Source organism: Cyprinus carpio, chromosome A3, assembly GCF_018340385.1.
Source record: "Cyprinus carpio isolate SPL01 chromosome A3, ASM1834038v1, whole genome shotgun sequence".
In the NCBI taxonomy this organism is placed as follows: domain Eukaryota; kingdom Metazoa; phylum Chordata; class Actinopteri; order Cypriniformes; family Cyprinidae; genus Cyprinus; species Cyprinus carpio.
The window spans coordinates 28,700,669-28,723,279 of NC_056574.1; the positions used below are offsets into that span (position 1 = coordinate 28,700,669).

At 35.6% G+C, this 22,611-nt stretch overlaps 1 protein-coding gene across 8 annotated transcripts in view; it reads left to right on the plus strand.

The window, feature by feature from the left end:
• Window positions 1-22,611, plus strand: part of LOC109062571 (histone deacetylase 5) — a 72,203-nt gene that overhangs the window by 14,009 nt on the left and 35,583 nt on the right. For 2 of the 8 annotated variants that reach the window (XM_042728080.1, XM_042728124.1), the window contains exon 1: window positions 10,968-12,339. The exons of 2 other annotated variants lie outside the window; for them this stretch is intronic. In XM_042728080.1, the coding sequence (XP_042584014.1) occupies window positions 12,189-12,339 (151 nt within the window). In that variant the 5' untranslated portion in view covers window positions 10,968-12,188. Of the gene's footprint in view, window positions 1-5,935; window positions 6,014-6,242; window positions 6,262-10,967; window positions 12,340-22,611 lie in introns of those variants that run through there. 4 more of the 8 variants (XM_042728086.1, XM_042728118.1, XM_042728110.1 and 1 more) reach the window with 4 other exon arrangements.

A 22,611-nucleotide genomic window follows, 5' to 3' on the forward strand; every position in this document is an offset into this window, starting at 1 on the left:
CTGCTGTTTAAAATTAGAACCGGTAACAACCTCTATTAACCCTCTGTCCCCCTCATGACGTCTTTGAATGTCAGTGGATGCCGTGGCAACCTTCTACGCTGCGCCCCACTCCACATCAACACTGCCCGAGGACTCTTCGCTGATTGGCCCGTTTGCTCGCTGTGGTGCAAATTCATTGGTTCTTCTACGTGTGCTTTCTTTGTGATTGCCAATGTGATTATCATTTTATTGAGTGTACAGCTCCAATGATAGTGCTCTTAATATATAACAGCAGATGGAGTTTTGTGTTTCTGTGGCTAACATTGATATAGCTATTCAGCTAGCAGGTATCGAGTCATTTCGTTTTCTATAGCTGGTCATTTTATCACATTGAGGAGTGTTACTTAATATCTCTTAGAAGTGCTATTACTTTTGAAAACCACTGTGGATGACAGTGGTATAATGAACCAACATTTTTCGAGTTTGGATTTTAGCGCTGTGATTGCAAGTTACAAGACTCTGTGAATTGAGCACCTGTCTTTGATTACTTGTAACACAAACATTTATAGATTCACAGCTTAATAGTTAGAAAACGTACCTTATATACCTAACAAACGTGTGTTAACTGAAAGACTGAAGAATTTTTTTTCGGTATGTGTACAGTTACACCCCTATTCATATTATATTATATTATATTATATTATATTATATTATATTATATTATTGTGAGGTGAACGTGAGATGTACAGCATGGCAAATATGAAAAGTTGTAGTCTGCAGTGTCAAATAAAAAATAGTAATGAGCTGTTTACAATATGGTTAGGTTAAAGAACAGGAAGAATAGTTTAGACTATTTTTATTTGTAATAAAAATAGTTTAAAGATTTGTGATTTTTTTTTTTTTACATTCAGGTATTTTTTGTACATTATTTTGCTGACTCTCTTGTGTCTACGAATGCACAATATATCAGTACCATATCAGTTATCGGCTAATATTAGTTAACACAGGTAATTCAATACAAAGTTAACACTGTTAAATGTAGATTTAGCAAACGTCTAAAGGAATATCCATTCTTTGTATATTATAATATTATGATGCCAAAATTCATGTGTAGGATTTAAAACTACTTTAGATATTAGTATTTAATTTTAACTTTTTTTGTTGTTGTTGTTGACAGAATAGCATAGCAGTTTTACTAGCATATAATTAAAAATAATTATATGTACCAGAATCAGTGCATCCTTACTTGCATTATTTTATTATTGCTGTTATTTTACAAAAACTTAATATAGGGCCTAATGTCACCCCTTAAATTATAGTAAAATCTCTGTAATGTTCCACCTCTTTTGGCATATTGCTTGATTATGGAGCTGTCTGTCAATGTTTAGCCAAGTGCTCCCAGCTGAAATAATCAGCTATCATAATGTTAATCATCTCAAGATGCTTTTGATGTTATGCAGTATCAGAGGACCTCGCTGTCTGTGATGATGTCCAGTAAGCCTGGAGCTGCATGTGATCCAGCATATGCAGGGCCATCAAGGAAAAACGAGTGTCAATACATTCAGCCATGCAGCGAGGTCTTTTGTTCTCTTGGGGACATGTCGTACAGTTCTGTTCCTCTTATAAAAGGTCATTTCATCTGCAGAAGCCCCTGTAATGGGCTCCATGCTTTGCAACAGGCAAGTTCAAGGACACACGTGTCAAACGTTGTGCACTCTCTTTTTGTTGTGTTCATATTTTTCAGGGTTATGTGTCTTTAAGGTGTTTTCTTGCACGTTCTTTTTGAACTTAACTTTGACACTGTTATTTATTTGGCAGTCTATGGGACAGTCTCAAGCCCCCCTGTTTTCATCCAAAATATCTTAAATTGTGTTCCGAAGGCTAACAAAGCTTTTACGGGTTTGCAACGACATGGGGGTAAGTGATTAATGACAAAATTTTCATTTTGGGATGGAGTATCCCAAAATGAAATTAAGTTTTATTAATCAAAAAGCATTTCTAATTAATTAAAATCATGAAACACATACTTTTCCACATCAATTTATTAAAAGTTTAACAAATATTACATGTGTAGGGCCCTATGAAATGTTTTATTTTTTCTTCACCATATGTTTTATTGTTACCAAATTCTGAGTTTTAGCATGTCTAATTATTAAAATGCATACAAACAACTTAAATTATTCTTTTTTTCTTAAAATAGCCTTATGAATGTTTTTTTTTTTCTCTCAGAAATTCTGTTGTGTATTTAAATTTTTCTGGTTAGCAAGTGAAGACATAAAACATTAATTTAATTTATCTTTTAATTATTGAAAATTAAGCAAACTTAATTTTTTGGTAAACAAAGGGGATTGACTTTTAAAATTAAAACATGTAAGAAATGTTGTGATTATTCCTTAAAAAAAATAATGTTTGTTTCTTTTTAGTAGTAGTAGTAGGTTATGTACATTCTGCTGAACACCAGTAATACATTTCTGGCAAATACTTGTCTTTAAATTAAACCAGACTTTTATTTTGACGGGTTGCTGTGAATACCTTTACAGTTCTGCGTATGTGATATGACGCTAGTTTTACTCAAATCAAACAGTCAAATGATCATGAAGTCAATCTCAGAGCAGTTCTGGAGATTCATTTAGTGAGACGGCCGACGCTGAAATCACCGCAAGCGTCACGTGTGCTTCAGTGTGTGTATAGAAACTGTGCTTCTGCGCCATTCATTAACAGAGACCTGCAGAACATGCAGAATTCATATTTAAATAGACTTTCCCAGCTTAATATTTACAGATACTAGTCCATAACATGATTTGATTTAAGTGTAATGACCTACTTTTGATTTATTCATTAAAAATTTGACAAATTCCCTGACATTCCTTGTTAAACTGTAAATTCCATTTTTATGACTGCATTCTGTGATTCCGTCCGGGTTTTCCACATCACGGAAATCACAGGGCCCTAAGTGACAGAAGAACATGCTGCTTTCTTTGTTTTTATCCCCCTTGAATGTCTAATACATTTTTTCTTAAGTTTGGGTTAGCTGTTATCTAACATGTTGCAAAATCATTTCTAAATTAATGTACTAGCATTTGTTTAATGAGAAAATGCTCTTGATGTCAGCTTCCTCAATTTAGTTTTAATGAGTAGGGTGATACGGTTTGGCCAAAAAAATCATATTGCAGTTTATTTTGGCAAATATGATTGTGAATATACAGTACAGGTCAAAAGTTCGGAAACATTACTATTTTTAATGTTTTTGAAAGAAGTCTCTTCTGCTCATCAAGCCTGCATTTATTTGATCAAAAATACAGAAAAAACAGTAATATTGTGAAATATTATTACAACTTAAAATAATAGTTTTCTATTTGAATATACTTAAAAAAAATAATTTATTCCTGTGATACAAAGCTGAATTTTCAGCATCATTACTCCAGCCTTCAGTGTCACATGTAACATCCAGTCTATCACATGATCATTTAGAAATCATTCTAATATTCTGATTTATGATGAGTGTTGGAAACAGTTCTGCTGTCTAATATATTTGATGAATAAAAGGTTAAAAAAGACTGCATTTATTCAAAATAAAAAAAAATTCTAATAATATATATTCTAATAATATATTTTCTTTACTATCACTTTTTATCAATTTAACACATCCTTGCTGAATAAAAGTATTGATTTTATTTAAAAAAAAAATAAAGAAAAAAAAAATTACTGACCCCAAATTACTGACCAGTAGTGTATATTGTTATTACAAAATATTTATATTTTAAAAAACATAGCTTCTTTTTTTTTTTTCTTTTTTTTTTACTTTTTATTCATCAAAGTATCCTAAAAAAGTATCACATGTTCTGAAAAAATATTAAGCAGCAGAACTGTTTCCAACTTTGATAATGAATCATCATATTAGAAAGATTTCTAAAGGATCATGTGATAATGATCCTAAAAATTCAGCTTTGCATCACAGAAATAAATGATAATTTAAAGTATAATAAATTTAAAAACAATTATTTTAAATTGTAATAATATATCACAATATTACATTTTTTTTTCTGTATTTTTGATCAAATAAATGCAGGCTTGACGAGCAGAACTTCTTTCTTTCAAAAACATTAAAAATAGTAATGTTTTTGACCTGTACTGTATATATATATACAGTATGTTTTAATAATTTTAAATATATTGTTTTCTATCAATATTTTTATTACATTAAATGTTATTACATTTAATTTATTTAATAATTAAATATCAAATTTTGGTTTAAAGGTGTCCCTTTTTACAAGATCTCAGGTGTCCCCAGAATGTGTCTGTGAAGTTTCAGCTCAAAATACTCCAGATCATTTATTATATCATTTTGAAAATGCCTATTTTGAGTGGACGCAGAAACTTGCTGTTTTCGTGCATGTATCTTCAAATGCAAATTAGTTGCTGCTCCCCACCCACTTCTCCAGAATAGGGCTGTGCTTTTACAGCTCGTACCTCAAATACTCTGACAAAAAACTAATGTTTGGTTTTGATTATCATGTATATTGCACTGAAATAATGTGTTTTAAAGCCATATCAGTGTAAACTTCTGATATAGTGTTTTCTGAGCGCAAACATCCAAAGCATGTGCACAGAAAGCGGCTGTTACACAGCATGAGTACTAAACTAAGTTCTCTTTCATGTCTTATTGCACTTAAATTGTCAAATACACACAAGTTTATGTTAAAAACACACATACCGTAAGTTACAAAAACAGTCGGTTTTGTCTGTGAAGGTAAACAGCTGGGAAAGAAATTGCATGTTTATTTTAGATCTGTGTAATAAACGGCTTGTTCTCAGACACTGTTTATGATTTATGGGGATTAAAAAAAGGAGCGGGTGGATTTTTATCATTATAGGGTGACTCTGTACACACACTGCCAACACACATTTATGTTCAAACAACATGTAAAAGTGAATTTTGCATAATAGGTGCCCTTTAATGATCGTACTTGACCAAATAGTAGTTTGTACAGTATGTTATTTTGATAATTGTGTAGCCTTGATAATGAGAGTTTCTTATTAAATTAACATGAGTACATCACTGTCATATCGGTGAAAGAGTGCATCATGTGTGGACTGGAAACCCTTGAGTTATATGAAAAATATGTTTTTTTTGTGGATAAACATCCTAAGATGTGTGCATCCACAAACAAGTCATAAAATCTCTACTGAAAGCATTTGCTCAGTGACATTCTTATACCCATTCACGCAAGACCAAATGCTCTAAAAACTGCATTTTCCAGACATAATTGCAAGCATTAAATGTATGTGCATTCGTTATTCTTCATCCATAATTTTTTTTGTTTTTATAATTTCCATTTGCAACTCAACTTGCATTATAATGAGACCCGTTTGTTGTCTGAAAAGTGAGCTGGACAGGGGTCAGTAAACCCTGCTTTAAATGAGTCAACCTGTTCGAAACATTGATTTCTCTTGAATACCGCAGGAGGCCGTCCTCCAACACAGAGGATCCTGTCATTATCTCTATGTGTTAATATTTGGTGGAATAAATACACACGAGTGTGTATGTGTATGTGAGCGTGTGTGTTTGCTGGCAGGGAGGAGCATTGCAGTTGGGGCTGAGCAGAGAATGAGTCATCGCAGCTTTCTATTTGAGGAGAAAGAATCTGTATGCGTCCCCTGTGCCGTGTATGTGTGTGAATCCTCACTTTGGGTGTAAGTGCATCAGTCTATGCCTTGATATGAGTCATCAAATGATGATTCTAAAAAAGGTTGTTTTTCTCGCTGTAAATGTATACAGGCACCATATCAGGCTTTCATGGGCAGTTTAATGATACATTTGACCGCATTTGCTCATGTATGTGCTCAGAAGGATTTTTTAGAAGGCTTGCATCTGTGTGTGTGTGTGTGTGTGTGTCCTTTAGACCCCATTGCAGAGCAGAACTGAAAGCTAATTCTCTTTGCCTTTCTCTCACAGGAATGTCTGGCAGTCTCTCAAACGAGGACATTTAAGAAACAATTTTGCAAACTGGAGCTAATTTCTCATTCCTTCCAGGTGATTCAGTTTAATTTCTTTTATTGGGTTTGTTTTTGGACTTGACAGCACTTTCAGCATGGATTTTGCAGACTTGAGAAATTCTCTTTGCTCATAATCAAGACAGGTAACAAATTGCTCATCAATCGGGTGGTCATTATTATTCAGGTGGTATCGACAGGCCCCGGGCTCGTCTGTGTCGTGTTGGATCGACTTGCAGTGAAATTATCCCACAGCACCGAACGAGTTCGTTGAGAACCCTGATTCAGGTGCAGTGACATGACACCAATATTAAAATACACAAAAAATTATGTTAGTGTGTTGTGGGTAGTTGTCTGGGTATTGCTGTGTGGTCACTGGCCCAAACCCAAGATTATGTGGTATTTCGGTCCCTACTTTATACATATTTCAATATTTTCTGACCTGAATAATGCTTGTAAATTGTGTAGATCTTAGGAAAAAAAGGGCAAAAATTTATATATATATATATATATATATATATATATATATATATATATATATATATATATATATATATATATATATATATATATATATATATATATACTCAGAACTGGGTGTTGCTGTTAGTGTCTCACCTTCACATGGGCAGTCGTGGCCTAATAGTTAGAGAGTCGAAGGCAGTCGTGGCCTAATAGTTAGAGAGTCGGACTTGTAACACAAAGGCAGCAGGTTCGATTCTCAGTTCCAGCAGGGATTGTAGGTGGGGGAGTGAATGACCAGTGCTCTCTCTTTCACCCTCAGTACCATGACTAATGTGCTCTTGAGCAAGGCACCAAACTCCAGTGTGTTCACGGTGTGAGTGAATGTGTGTGTGCACTTGGATGGGTGAAACGCAGAGCACAAATTCCGAGTATGGGACACCATACTTGGCTACACGTCACTCACTTTTCACACGTCTTACCACTAGCAGCGCCATCTAGTGGCTGTGAATGGGACACCCTTAAAGGGATAGTTCACCCCAAAATAAAAATTGTCATCATTTACACACCCTTGTCATTTTTAAATGCATAAGACATTTGTTCATCTTCGGAGCACAAATGAAGATATTTTAAATGAAAGATTTCTGTTCCTCCATTGAAAGACTGTTCACCCCAATATCTGATGCTTCAAAATGTTCGTAAAGAGATCAAAAAATAAATGATATGAATTGATTGATTTTATCCAAGTCTTCTGAAGGGGTATGGTCACTGGTGAACAGATTTAATGTATGCTCAAATATAAACATTGATCAGCTACAGTATGTTCACAGCATACAGAAGCTCTAGCATGCTTGCTTGGTCTGGAAGAACCAGTGAGGTTCATTCTTGTGTGTCACACAAGTATGGTTGAGCTGATTCATGTTTGATCTGAATAAAAGCATAAATTAAATCTGTTCATCATATGACATGACCATGTCTTCAGAAGAGATTAAACTGTTCGATTCATATGGATTTATTTTCTTTACGAACCTTATGATAACCTACAGTGCCTATAGAAAGTCTTCATACCCCTTTATTTTTTTTTCAAATGTTGCGTTATGTTAAACTGATTTAAATAATTGTTTTGCACATAAATCTACACCCCACTCACCATAATGACAAAGCAAAAACCAGATTTATCACAACTTTGCAAATGTATTAAAAAGTAAACTCTGAAAAAAATATAATTTTTCACCCATTTTATAGTGAAAGTTTTTAGCCAGATCACTTTGAAAATATCACACCTCTTCTCTACACTCCGCACAGTGTGTGATGAATTTTGTCATTTGCAAAGCTAAATTAATAAATGTAAAACTTGAATATTTAGGGTTTGGGGATTTAGAAGAAACCACTAACCCTACCGTAATAGTGATGTTGCCTTAGCATACTTAAAATACATTTTCCTAACATGGCAGCGGTCACAGGACAGTCCCCGGTAAGAGAGTTGGTTATCTGTGTGAGAAACCGCTGTGTTTTTCTTGGCTTTGTTTTAATTAATCCCATCCAAACTGAGACTATTTTTGTGGGCTCGTAAGTGTGAGCTAATATAGTCAATGTTATTTAGGGTGGGAGAGAGAGAAAGAGAGTTCACATGCTGCCCAAGCTTCAGCGCACATTTAGCCCATCTGTCCGCAGCCACAGTGAGGAACGGCCACATTTATTTGCCATTCTTCTCCAGCGTCCAAGATTCCTTCAGAACCCGGTGGTGAAAGGTTACGGCTCGCTTTTGGTTGGACTTAATTGGGTCAGGTCTGACTAAAGGCGAGAGACTAGCTGTCAAACAAAGTCTGCTGCCAAAGTCCTTGACATTACCAACATGAGTTCATCACTTGCTGAAAAAAAGGGCTTAAAAAACAAGTGGTGTGCTCCCCCCACCTTTCCATGGCTATATATAAGCCCAACTAACGTCAGAAAGCCCAAAAGGTACATCCACCTATAAATAACACTAAACGGCTGGCCACTAAAGCCAACAGACGAGACTGAAGTTGAAAGGACTATGTAAAATGTTTGACGTCCATGCAGCTCTGGGACAGATAGCAGTTAAGCATGCTTGTAACTTAAAGAGCAACAAGTGCAGAGTCTGAATAATTTTCAAGATGCAAGCATGCGCTGCATACACACACACACACACACACACACACACACACACACACATATATAATATAAAACTCGTATATATTAATTTATGTATTTAATACATAGAATTTGTTAAAAATTTAGCTAAAGTTTTACATTTGAGCATTTACATTTTTTTTAAATTCATTTTTTTGCACACTTCATTAGATAATGATAATAATAAATATTAACGCTATATTTGTGTTGATAAAGGTTTAAATATTTATTTTAAATTTGATTCAAATAATAAAAGAAAATGGCCTTTTTAAATGCATTTTGCACAATCCATTAGATAACACTAATGATAGTATTAAAAATATATTTCTTTTATTAAATGTTACATTTTTATTTTAAATCCATTATGTATTTATTTATTTACTTAAAAATCTTAATTAAAAATAAAATGCATTTTTTGCACTTTTGCACTTTTTAAATGCATTTTTTGCATACTTGATTAGAATAATAAAATATTACATTTATTTTTATTAAATATATGTTTCAGTGTATATATTTATATAATTTTTATTATGATTATAATTTTTTTTTTTTTAATCATGCTGCATGCTGTCGATTGCTCATGGGCAAATCATGCCTCACAAAACTTGTTTCTGTTTTCACCCTTGGTTCAAATGATATGTTAGCCCTGCTAGGGGTGCCAAAACATTTCATGTTGAAGTGCTTTGATTTCACCTGAGTAAATACACACACAACCTGTATTTGCCCTCTTAGATCACGCACTATGGCCAGGCAATGATAGGAGATGCTGGGTACATGCACATCTGTTCCATGTTGTTTTTAAATGCGGCTTTTTTTTAAACAACTACTTGACAATGCTTCTCTTTGATCGTTGCCTGCTCTTGAGCCAAATCCATTTTAACTCTCCAACACACTAGTGGTCATGGTGACAGACTGCTCTAAGAAAAACACGTCAGAGGTCTAATTTAGGCGTTCTGGATAAATCTTACCCTTTAATATTGGTCTGGGACCAACTTTCCTTGCATGAACTGTTTAGCCATCATTGTAAGAAAACTGTGCTGTCTCAGATTTGATTCTTCCTCTTATTTAGTCTTGACGCGTCTTTCCTGGAGCTTTGTGCTTGTGCAACAGGTCAGTCTGTCTTGGATAATAAATGCGATGAGCTTGCATTAGGCAGTGGGTCCATAAACTGATGTGGAACATCGATGCCCGAAAACCTTGTCATATATCAACTCCGAGGGCATGAAATCAATGGTGCAATTCACAATGGATGCATTATGCTGCCCTCACACCAAACATAACAAAGATTTAGTGCATTACTGATTTGAATTCACCTCCAAACATCATTGTAGTCTTTTTAAATATTGAAATGGTCTTCATTAACAATTAGAAAATTGCCTTTCAGCAACACTGGAGCCACATATTACATTTCATATATATAAAAACATTTAATTCAATGTCCGTTCATTTCCATTAGATAAAAGGGTAATAATATACAAAATTTAGTTTTGTTAAATTGATAAATATTTATTTGTAATATTTAAAAAAATATATATTTTTAATTTTAATTAATATTTTAATGTGTGTTTTTTAAATTTAATTTAAGTGCAATTTATATCTTTTTATTTATTTAAAAAATTGAAATGTGAACATTGCCTTGTTCATTTTGCACACTTAATAATAATCATCATCATAATCACAACAATAACATTTATAATAATTTTTATGTAGTAATAATTAAATAAATATTTTAGTTTTTATTTATTTGAGGCTGTTAGAACTTGGAAAAAAAGTAAAATTTAAAGCCCTGATGCATTTTGGACACTTCATTAGACAATTAAAATGTATTACATTATATTTTACTAAATAAAGTTTAAAATATTTATTTTAAGTTTGATTTAAGTGCAGTTTATATAATCTATTTATTTATTGAAATTTTTTATATGTTAATACATATAAACATATTTAGTGTATTATTAATACATATTTTTATGTTTGTTTAATATTTGTATTAAGTTTAATTTGTATTAATACATAATGAGATAATACATTTTATATGATATAATAATAAATATATTTTTTGAAATGTTTCAGTTGTAATAATTTTTTTATACAGTTTGAACACAATTTTTTCCTTTGTTTTATTCACTACTTATTTTACTGTTTATTTGTCGCAGTTGACTTTTTGAGCTGTTTTTGCTTTGAATGATAAATAGAGTGAGATTACAGCGCTTGGCATATCACAGGTTTGGTAATGCTGCATTGGCCACCCTAGTCTTTTGACCCACATGCGCTTGTGAAACAGTTACCCTTGTGTTCTCTGTGTCAATAGTGCTGACGCAGATTCCTTGTGTATGAAGGAAGCAGTCGTCTGTATTAAAAGCGTAGATTTAAACGCTTGTGTTTCAAACGCATGAATTAGTTCCATTCATTATAGCGTGCATTGGCACAAACCTAGCAGCGCTCGTGTTGTTTTGTATCCTGTTTGCCCTCGTGCTGGCTTGTATTATCGAGTTAAACTCAGTTTGGTCTCACTCCTCCAATCCTGTCACGGTCTTGTGTCTGATTGGCTTCTTTTTTAGCTCCTATTATTGTTTTTGGCTCTTTTATTTAAAAGATAAACAATCGACCATCCCCTTTCTTCCATCTTCAGTCTCTCGCTCTCTCTCTCTCTTACCCTCCTCTCTCTCTCTCTCTCTCTCAGCTCCCGACTCTATTTATAGCACAGTCCCGCCCCTCCCCTGTCGCTCGGCAGCTATTTCCAGCAGCCTGAAGCAGCTCCAGTCTGTTTGTAAACTCCACGTCTCTATACCTCTGCGCTCCCGTTCGCCTCACACAAATGGTGAGGGTGCAGAGATTCGGCTTTGAACAATTACACAAAAGCAACACAGTCGCACTAAATGGAACAGTCTGACGGCTCAGTTTAAGCCCATTCATCAGGAGAGTGACTTGTGTGCTGTGCTGTAAGCGAGGACTTGTAAAGAGAGGGGCGAGGGTAAGGAAAGAACAGAAGGACTGGCAGACAAAAGTCTCCCAGCGATCTACTTAGTGATCGTCTCTCCCGTTCTGTCGCTTTCATCTCATCCCGTCGCATTTCGTCATGGGGAATTCGCTCTTTTGGAGTCCGCCGATACCACATGTGTGATTGACTTCAGACGTTTGCAGGATACAGGCACGCTCAGACCGGGGTCTTGGATACAAGCCACACTTGGACTTGTCGGTGTGAATTAGCAGTTTGTTTCTGACATCGACAATTAGACAAGAAGGTGATGTGGTGTATGAATAGACTCGTTGTTGTGGCCATAAAGCTGATAGATTGAGTGGACAATTTGTGGATTGTGTACAGGGTTTCCTTTCACGGATACCAGTTCTGATTGCATTTGTTTATTGATTTTTATTTATTTATTTTATTTTTTTTTTTTTTAACCATGGAACTAACGAGCAAAGTGATTTTCGGTTCTTTGCATGCATGCACCTTTTGATAAAGGAAGTGGTGCTTTTTTCCCCTCTTCCTTCAAATGTATTTGCATATTTGACTGTTTTGGATGGAGAGTGGGTTGGCATCTCCTTTTTCATGTTAATTTGTTTTTGCATTAATTGAGTGGCGATATTTTGAGACTGGCATGCTTTTGAAGCCAACCGTACCGGGACTGTGCGCGATGTTGCAGACAATCTATGAGACCGAATCCTGCTTCTCTTCAGACAGCACATCCAGTAGAGAGCGACACGTGGAGCTGCTTTCTCAGTCCAGAAGCACCAGCATGCCCAGCACCGGTGAGTTGAAGAGAGCGATGGAGAAGAGCAGATACACAAGCACAAGCGTGCATGAAGAAACGTGTGTTGTTTTGAAAAAGAAAGAAGGGTGGGAGGTAGAAACAGGCTTGCATTGCCTGCAATTGAAGCTTCTTTGAAGTCAAACGTTGTTGATGTTTGTTTGATAGAACAACAGTAGTGCTGTGGCTACATCTTGACTTTGTTTTGTCTGGGTCAAACTCTGTTTGGGTAAAACCATGAGGGTCATAGTGTAAACCTGGATTGGGCACCCTTAAACAAATGTGGCTGATTTTCCTTTATGCAGTACCAGTATTAACGTCACCCTTTGCACATTTTCTCATTGCATTCTCCAAGGCTAGTTAATCTTTTAAGTTTGTTAAGTTAATATGGTCAACCTTGTGGTTTCGAATGCTCTTGTAAGTGTTAAACCCGGTAGACGAAAATGTGTTGTGTCAGTTGCGAAATGACCACTGTGACTTTCAACTTAAGGACTTGACTCTCAACTGATGTCTGTTTTTTTTGTTTGTTTGTTTTTTATAACACTTTAGTTTTCGGTGTCTTTGTTTAAAGGGATTTAAAGGGATAGTTCACCCAAAAATGTAATTTTTCACCCTCATGTCCTATCCAAACCTGTATGAGTTAATTTTCGTATGTTGAAGATGTTTTGAAGAATGTGTGTAACCAAACAGTTGCTGGTAGCCATTGACTTCCATAGTGGGAAAAAAATACTATGAAAGTCAGTGGCTACCAGCAACTGTTTGGTAACACACATTCTTCAAAATATCTTCTTCTGTGTTCAGCTGAAGAAAGAAACTGATACAGGTTTGAAACGACTTGAGGGTAAGTAAACAATGATTGAATTTTCGTTTTTGGGCGAGCTATCTCTTTAAATACTGAGTAATGTTAGTTAACAGCATGTATTTAAGGTAGGGTTGAGGTTAGGGTTAGAGTTTGGTTTAGGGGTTTTGCATGTAATTATACCTAATGTACTGTTATCACTATAGTAAGTACATGTAACAGGGACACTGTGGAATAAAGTGTTATTGTTTTTTATGTTGTAAGATGTTTAAAATGATATAATGTTGTTCCTCAGAGTTCGAGAGGCTCTCAGCCTTATTTTGGCAGAGTAAACTTGTCTCTCGTCCTTGTCAGAAGTGACGTCAACATTCCCGTCAGAGCTTTGTGAGGTTCGGCCATCTCTCACCTGCGCTTGAATCAACACAGAGGAATGACTGTATAACAGTGTGTGGGTGTGCAGCCGCTTCCTTTCCTTGCACCGGGCCTGTTTATCTGTCAACTGTTCAAATAGATAGATACGCTGTTATTATCAAGTCCTTCACCTCTTTAACTGTAAAATGAACCCCTTCGTACTGGTTTGAAATTTATTAAGGCAGTTCTCTGTTGATTTTGAGTGACAGTTAGACTGAATGTGTTACTGTAAGGGTTCAGTCTAGTGTTGACAGTGCTACCCAAGAAAATGAGAATTGTATTACTCCATCCGGACAGCCGAATCCCTCACAATCTGCAAGAAACAACTGAAAACTCATCTCTTCCGTGAGCATCTAACTGCCTCCCCTTGAAAAAATTATTATTATAATAATAATATATATATATAATAATAATAAAAATTATACACCTTCATTTTTTCTATTCTCTTATTATCCTTTATACCTTCCTGTCCTAGCATTTAATGTTTTGAATGATGACTGAAACTTTGTATAACAGGCACTTCTTGTGTTTATTGCAATATTATGGAAAATCACTTGTTGTATTTCTAATAGTAAGTTGCTTTGGATACAAGCATATGCCAAATGAATAAATGTATTTGTATTAGTAAACTTCTTTATGAAGTACTACTGAGGTGACAAATTGTTTTGTGTATATGAATAGAGTTTTGAAGTGGAGAAAGAAAACGGCAGGTACCATGATCATGTAGTCAGACTCAGCACTCTGAGAGCATAATCACACTAAATCCTAAAGGAATGTGTACATGATTCCCATTGGAATTTCTAGCTTTATTTGGAAAAAATAAAAATCCTCTCTAAGATTCCTGTAAGATCCTACTGAATGAACTGATATTTTTGTTGTTGTGTTGGAATAATGTCTTGATAATGTCAGTTAAAAGAAACTTCATGGGAAGAAATCGGAATTTTAAAATCCTGAACTGTTTGTTCACAAAATTGTATTCCACTGATAATCATATATGTTATTTTTGGGTGTTCAGTTGGGTGTTTGGTGCCTTGCTCAAAGGTCTCACCTCAGTCATGGTATTGAGGGTGGAAGAGAGTGTTGGCCCAGACTCGAACCCACAAGCTTTGGGTTGCAAGTCTGACTCTCTAACCATTAGGGCACAACCGCCCTGAAGTTTGAGGCCGAATGATTACAACAGAGTGCTGCTATTTCTAATTGTCCCAAAGGAAACATGACACTCATCCACATCTGCTGTAACACATCATGTACAGCATGTGTCCTGATTATGCAATACAATATATAGGTAGCGCTGGGGTTTGCACAATTATTTTGCTCGTCTAGACACATGTCTGCTGCACTGTGAAGCAGCTGCAGAACATTCTGTGAAATATCCAGCCATGAGGTGTCTGACATATTGATGTGATTTTAAGCAGACACTTTTAAATTTGCAAACTATACAAACAAATTTTCTGGTATTGGTCCAAAAGTAGTGCACCTTTAAGTGCTTTATGATTGAAGCCAAATGAGTTCCCCTGGAACATTTTTTTGCAGATTTACGGGATAAGCTGAGTTGATCTTCTAAACTTGCTGAACTGGGATGAAATCATTATAAGTCGATACTCCCTGAGGAGGTTTTTAATTAAATATACCTGCGCTATGTAATGGAAAAAGCCTCGCAACATCATGCTGAATCATTATGGATTAGGTGGATTGCAGATTTGATGATTGACTGGTGGCAACTTATATCTGACTGAAAATATGTGACTGTAAAACAGCCCGAGAGATTAAAGAGAACATTAGAATGTAACTTTAAACTGTTGAATCAATGGAAGAAAATCCCTGCAAAGATTAAAGGGGTGTGATTGGAAAGAAATTCAGACTGTTGAAATTCAGACTTTGTTCTGTGGTCTGTGTTTAAACTGCGTAGCAGAAATATAGAACTTAATAGCAGTTTGTATTGTGTCAGTCTCTTCAAACAAAAGCAAAGGACAGTATCTTTCAAATCAGTGACAGAAACTGCCAACACTGGACCCGAAACATTGCATAAATGCATTGAATATGTGCTGATTTATAAATCAATGGCATGTCTTTGACATAAAGATGTCACGTCCAGATGCTGGTGGTCCCCTGACTCACCTACACTCTTTGGTTGCTTTAGATATGTCATTTATATTCCTCTTGTGGGATTACAAATTTGTACTGGTCTTAAAGGTTCTTTTGGATAGAGTTACACTCACCAACCCTTGGGTGTACAGAAAGATTCAGTCTGGAATGTAGTCAGTTCTTTGTTGAGCTTGAAGTTTCAATCTGGATTCAGGTGAGAAGCTCTATCCGGGTCACGGCACCAAAAACTGTTGGAACTCAGAAGCGAAAACCAGGAGACTTTTGATGACTACAGCGCCACACAGAGTGTTCTCAATAAAGAATTCTGCTGAAGATTACCCAAGAGTCTCCTGGTTTTCGCTTCTGAGTTTCCAACACTCTCATAAAGCACATATTAAAAATATCTTGCAAATTTACTAAATGTCACTGCAGCAATATCAATATTTTTTTGGTGAGAAATGGGACATGCAAACAATGCTACATCAATGATACTGGGTGGCACGTTGGGCATGCATGTGCCATCTGAGTTATATGCCAAAACTAGCTAATGGATTTAGCCAAACAGTCTGGAATTGTTGTGCAAGGCCATGCTGCCATTTGGCATAGGAAAACGTTGCCAATAGATGGTCATGTGAAAAAGGCCCTGACTCAGTTTTAAAGTCTATGTGAAACAGAAAGTGCAATGCTAGCAACCCATTGGACTTCTGTAATCTGTAGGTTTTCTTGGAAATTAAACATTTATTTTTATGTGTCTTGGTTTTTTTTTTTTTTTTTTTTTTCACGGCTTACAACAAGTTTGGCCAGTAGATTAGAGTTTTACTTGTCTGCCAACATTTTCACTAGTCCCACTACCAAAGAATAATACTTTATATATATATATATATATATATATATATATATATATATATATATATATATATATATATATATATATATATATATATATATATATATATATAATGGATTTATTTTTATTTATTTTTTCATTTTTTGCAACATGCTGCAAATGATATATCTATAAATCAGCCACATTAATAAAACACATTATTACTGGGAAACTTATTGGTATGTAGTTTTTAACACATTCTAATGCTTTCATTTATGCTTCAGAAGGGAGCAGTGTGGTTGGAGCTAAAAAGTAAGATGGATTGATGATGTCACATGACAAGTAAAATCACTTCAGACAGACTTTATTGTTATTTGAACAAATAATGCAGAACAAATTTGTTATTTGAACAAATAATGCATAAGTAATAAACAGTGATTTTTAATTTTGTATGGCCATGAGTAAAGTAATCTTTAATGCTTTTTATTCTTGAACTTTCATTTGCATACCAAGTTTGCTTACTACTTATAGTTGTCAAAATGAAGAGCTCTTCTAAATTTAGCTGTATCGTTCCCACCACGGCTAGTCAGCTATGTCTCCCCAGTGATGCCCCGTGCTATTATAAGCAACAGGCATGTCTCGGCTGTTTACTGGCCTATGGTCTCACCCCATGTCTTGAATGGCAGCTGGAGCTTTTAGGGCACTATGGGAATGCATTAGCCCCACCCATTTTATAGCCTTTCAACACCTACTTTGAGATCTGTTCTCAAACTGCAGTGCACTTGATGTTGTGGTTGACAGACGATCTAAATGAAACAAACATGAGTCAGTCAATCAGTGATTCAGTGGATGATTCAAATGATCAGTTGTTTATCTCTTTTATCTCTTTTTTTGTCTTGCATATATCGATTCTGCGTTTGTGTAGGTGTTCATTTGACAGGTTACAAAAGTGCCTCATCGACAACAATAGGAGGGTGACGCAAAAAAATGACAAAAATATGCTCAACGTGGAAAACAATGAATATTAAAATGTACTCCGTCAGTAGTTCATTATAAGGAGATCATAGCAGACATTGGAAGCATTCTGTTTAGAACGAGGAGGACATTGTGCAGCTGAGTGGAAATAGAATCTGCATATACTGCAAGCTGTTCTGTTTGTACCCTACACATGAGCTAATAATATCTCACTGCTCTCATTTTACTATCGCCTATTATTGTGTTTTAGTATAGGATAGGCCTATTATGGTGCTCAGGGATGTTTCTGGATGCAAGATATTGTAGACAGCAGTATTTATAAATTTGATGAGCAGTGAGGCCTCGTTACAGCAAGACTGTTCTTTATACAGTATCATTGTTGGTAGGGTGCTAGGGTATTGCAAGGAGGTTTCTGGGTGATTCCTTATGGCCTACGGTAATTCAAAAATGCCACATCGGCGTAAATTTTTTTCCCCCCATGTACTCATTTATCAGGCAAATTCTCCAAAATCCCTGTGTCCAATACTCCTCAACAAACTTTATTATTTGTTGTTTTAGGTGTCATCAATTCAGAGGCAGAGAACACATTGGATGAGAATAAAAGTCAACAACTGATAAAATGTAAAATCTTCAATAAAGATACATTACTGCTGTGCAAACTGAAAATCTTTTATTATTCATTTTCTTTTCATGTGGCATAGGCTTCAATTAAGCTGTCAAACAACAAAAAGTTCAATATGAAAAAAAATTAGTTGCATTTAATGGAAAATTATGTAAGTGGCATTAAAGAATTGTGTGTAGCCTCTAAAATTCTACCTGAATGCCATCGATGAGCACTCAAAAATGGCAGCGATGTGCACACATTCATAAAAAAAAAAAAAAAAAAAAAAAAAAACAATGGTTTTGAATTTTTGGCTGCTGTATGTTGTTGGCTTGCCACATCCAGTATTTCTGTAGTGGTACATCTGACATGTAGATTCTCAGTTTTCAGTCATTTGTACAGTAAAATTTAGCAGGAAAGTATTATTTAAGCTGTCTGTGCATTTCATCTTTGTTGCATGCTCTGGTGAACTTTTTTATTTGATATTCTGCTAGTGAAGAATGTCTTTCGATTTCTTCGTTTACCTCCTCATTTTAATTTCCCTTCTCATCTTAATAAGTGATAGTATGGTTCAGACTGTTAGATGCAGACTATTTTGTTCTTGCCTCTTGCCAAATGGCCCGTGCCTTTAAATTTCTGATATCTTTTAATATCCTTTACTGGAAATAGTTTAATAAGAAAAGGAATAACCTTTCTGCTACACATTCCAAGAATTGAATGTGCTGTGGGAATTCGGGCTGTTGTGGGTGAATTTTTGTACCCACCAGAAGCAGTCTAGAGAAGTCATTGAATCTGAAAATTTTGGTGGTAAAATGGTCATTTTTGTGGGCCACCTGTTTCTCTGCTGTTGAGACATATCAATAATGTTAATAATCTGGAGGAGTTTTTCCCATCCCACCCCAAAATGCTTTCAAAATAGTATTGGTGAAGTGAAGGTACTGCAACCACTATTTGAAAATGAATCAGTTCGAACATTTCACCACCTTATATACTGTATATATATATATTTCACATCTTTTTTGAAGAAAAAAATCCTCTTTTTTTGCTGGAATACACCCTGCGACCCCCTCTTTGCTTCTTTCTAAAAAGTGGTGTGAGATGAATTCCGCACCACACATTGAAGTTTACCCAGAAAACAACATTCCTCTCATGCAAGCGTTTGACGTCAATGCTGGTGCATTTATAGAACCTGTAAACAGTGGCCGGCACTCAGCCTGCTACTTAGCGATGACATTTCATCGTCTGAATGTTTATGCTTTGCATGCGGCTGCTTCTTCTTCTCTGCTTTTTTTTCCTGCTCATGAAAAGTTGTCCCATTTGAACTAGAGCCCTAAGGAATGGCGGTTGGGCATACGCAGCTCACGGTATGATTGGTAGAGGTTTCGCTGTTGAATGGGACACTGTATTTGGGGCTGATGGTGAAGGAGGTGGGTGATGGGACCAAGTTTAGTGCCATGTGATGCCTACAAAGGACAATGGAGTCAGATGTAGTTTTGATTCATATGTGAAGGGTTGCACCAATTTTTAAAACCATATCAATTTTGAAGAATATAAAAAGCTTTTATTCAGTCATGGCTTAGTCATTTAAAAGCAAGTAACAAGTAACCACACACCGAGGCATTGCGGCTAATGAGACTTGCACCAATTTATTGACTAGCTCTGCCAATACCATTACTATTTAGCAGGTAAATGGCAGTAGTTAGAGATTTGCTAAAGATTCCATTAACAGTGTTATTAAAATATTAGTCTTTTTAAATACTTTAAAAACTTGTAATAAATAATAATATTAGGTGAGCATTAGATGGCAAAGGTAATTTGAATGTAAAATTTGAGAGAATTTAACATGCACAGTTTCCTTTTCAATATTGACTTATCCATAGCCAGCATATGTATAAATATTTAATAGTGTATGCTCATTTCTGCCTGTTTTAACACTGGGTTTTAACTTATTTTATTTTATTACTTTAAAGACATTAATCATTTTATTTAGCAAGGATGCATTAAAAAAATCAAAAGTGACTGTAAATAAATGTTGTTCATTGACATATCCTGAAAAAATATTATCTATATTTTCCACAGTTATTTTCTTTACATTAAGATTTTCTTTGTCATGATTTAATATTCATCTAAAGTAAATTTTTATAACAATATTAATTTAATAACACTGTTAAAGGTAATCTTTAGAAGATCCTTTTTCATGCTGTGCATTATAATGTTGTGAATCTTAAATTCTTGCTTAGCATTTAAAATTATTGATTTTATTTTTAGCTTTTAATGTTTTGTTTGTTTTTACTTTTTTATTAATTACATTTTTCTTGTTTTTTTTATAGTAATAATAATATTAAATCAAGTACTTAATGCTAATTTTTTTTTTTCTTTCTCAATTGCCAGTTGTTTATTGGTAAACGACCATAGCAGCCGTAACTAATCAAAACTAGTCATCATGCAAGTAGTATAAGTAGGAATAAAAATTGAGTCTCGCGATTAGTGCATGTGCTAGAACTGGAGTATATACCCAATACCATTAGCCGCTCTATTCCCATCATTTCTTGTCTTCTCTCAACTGTCCTGTAAATGATTAAAAGGCCAACAATAAAAATATTAAGCTCTGTTCTCTCGCTAAAATCGAAAATAGCACCATTCAGCATGCATGACGTGAACGAATCAACATGCATTAGCCGATAAACATTGTTGACTTCCAGCAGTGTCATTATCCACTTTAATTGACGTCATCGTCCGCATGTCTTATGGATCAAGAGTCGTTATGAACTAACATCATGCGGTGCACAAGCCCTCTCTTTCCCTTTTTACAGCTGTCTTTTTTTGGGCTTCCACCAAAGAACTGCTGGTTTCTTGTTTTCCCAGAGCGAGGGGATCTACCCCTCCTTTAGGCCTGCCAAGGCATTGGAGGTTCCTGGGGCCCATAAATCACAGTGGCTATTTGTAACTCTCCCTTACCAGCTTGAAACCCCAAGTTTAAGCTGCCAAGAGGCTCTTCCAAAAGATGTAAATGTAACACCCAGCTTTCCTGCACCTCTTGTTTTTTTTCTTCTTCCCCACAGTTTTGGTGGCAATGTCGCCAAACCATTGGCTGGATCTGACGGACTCCATTTGATTCTCTCTCTCTCCTAGTTCCCTCGCTCTCGTTCATCTGTGTGCCGTTAACAAGGAGAGGATGCAGAACCGATTTGACAGGGCAGCCTACCGCACGTCGCTATGTGCTATTTCTGGAAAGCAATATTCATGCTTTTTTCTCTCTCTCTGCCTTTCCATCTCTCCCGCTCGTTTTTCTGAAGCGTAGCTGGTGTACCGTTGCTAAAGAAAATAACCATGACGTAAGTCAGGCTCTCTGCAAAATAGACTTTAAAACAGGGGGATGGTAGAAAGCGCCTGTAGAGCTCAAATAATAAACGCTTCCTCCAGGGAGGCTGCGGATGCAGGAGCCCGTTTCAGTCAAAAAGCAGTAAAATCAATATGAAACCGCAAACTATTTATAAAAATTACACACATTTAAGGGAAAAGTAATCAGTCCTGTCATTTCTGAAAACGTCACCCTTGCATTAAAGTCTTAATTGATTGATTGCAACTTTTTCTTACAGCGATTATTTGCTCATTGCCGTGTGGTTTCCACTGACAGCTTTTATTTGAAGGCAAACCACCATGGACTCGTAATACATTTAGCTTTTTTTCCATTCTGTCCTGAAGATTGTTGGTTTATAGTACAAATTTATCTCGCTCTTGCTGCGGGTGTGTGTGTACGGTCTCTATTTTAATATATCACAGGTCTGCACCTTCTGAGCCTCTAGGTTATTTCTGTGCTGGGGAAACACGTCCCATGATTCACTGCTGTGTCCCAAAGCTTACCAACAGAGGTGCTTCTGCAGAACAGAGGGAAGTGCAGGCACATTTATTAATGACTGTCCTTCAGGTTCTTCCTCTGTGTCCTTAGCTTTTCTTGCTCACTTTGTCTTCTTTCTCTGCCTCTCTTATAGGTATGTGATATAGATAGATAGATAGATAGATAGATAGATAGATAGATAGATAGATAGATAGATAGATAGATAGATAGATAGATAGATAGATAGATAGATAGATAGATAGAATAGATTGATTCTTGCAGATTGTGACAGACAAATAAGTTTGTAAATGTTACAAAAAAAAATCTGTTTCTTTTTCTATCTATTCCTCTTTGTCTCTGCACAACAGGGCTTTAGACTGACTGCTAAAATAAAGCTCTCCTGGCTAGAATGAACGCAGGAAATGGTGTCAGCAAATTGTGTCAGCTGTAAATTTCTCTTTCAACTGAGCTCTGAAAACAAAAGGGCGGCCCTTCGGGAGAGAGGAGAGGAGACCGTTAGGTTGTTGCTGCCATGGGGGACCACATCCCTAAGGATATGGCGGTTAGATGTCAACTTAAGCACTGTTTTACACTGGAAAGTGCTTCGACTAGATTCTGTAACTCATTGACAGATTATTATCTGGTTAGACGCTGGTTTAGATCATAGCACATCAGTTCACATCTATGGATAGTCCTTGCTTGCAGTCCCTGGGCGGTGCTTTAATTACATTATTGACA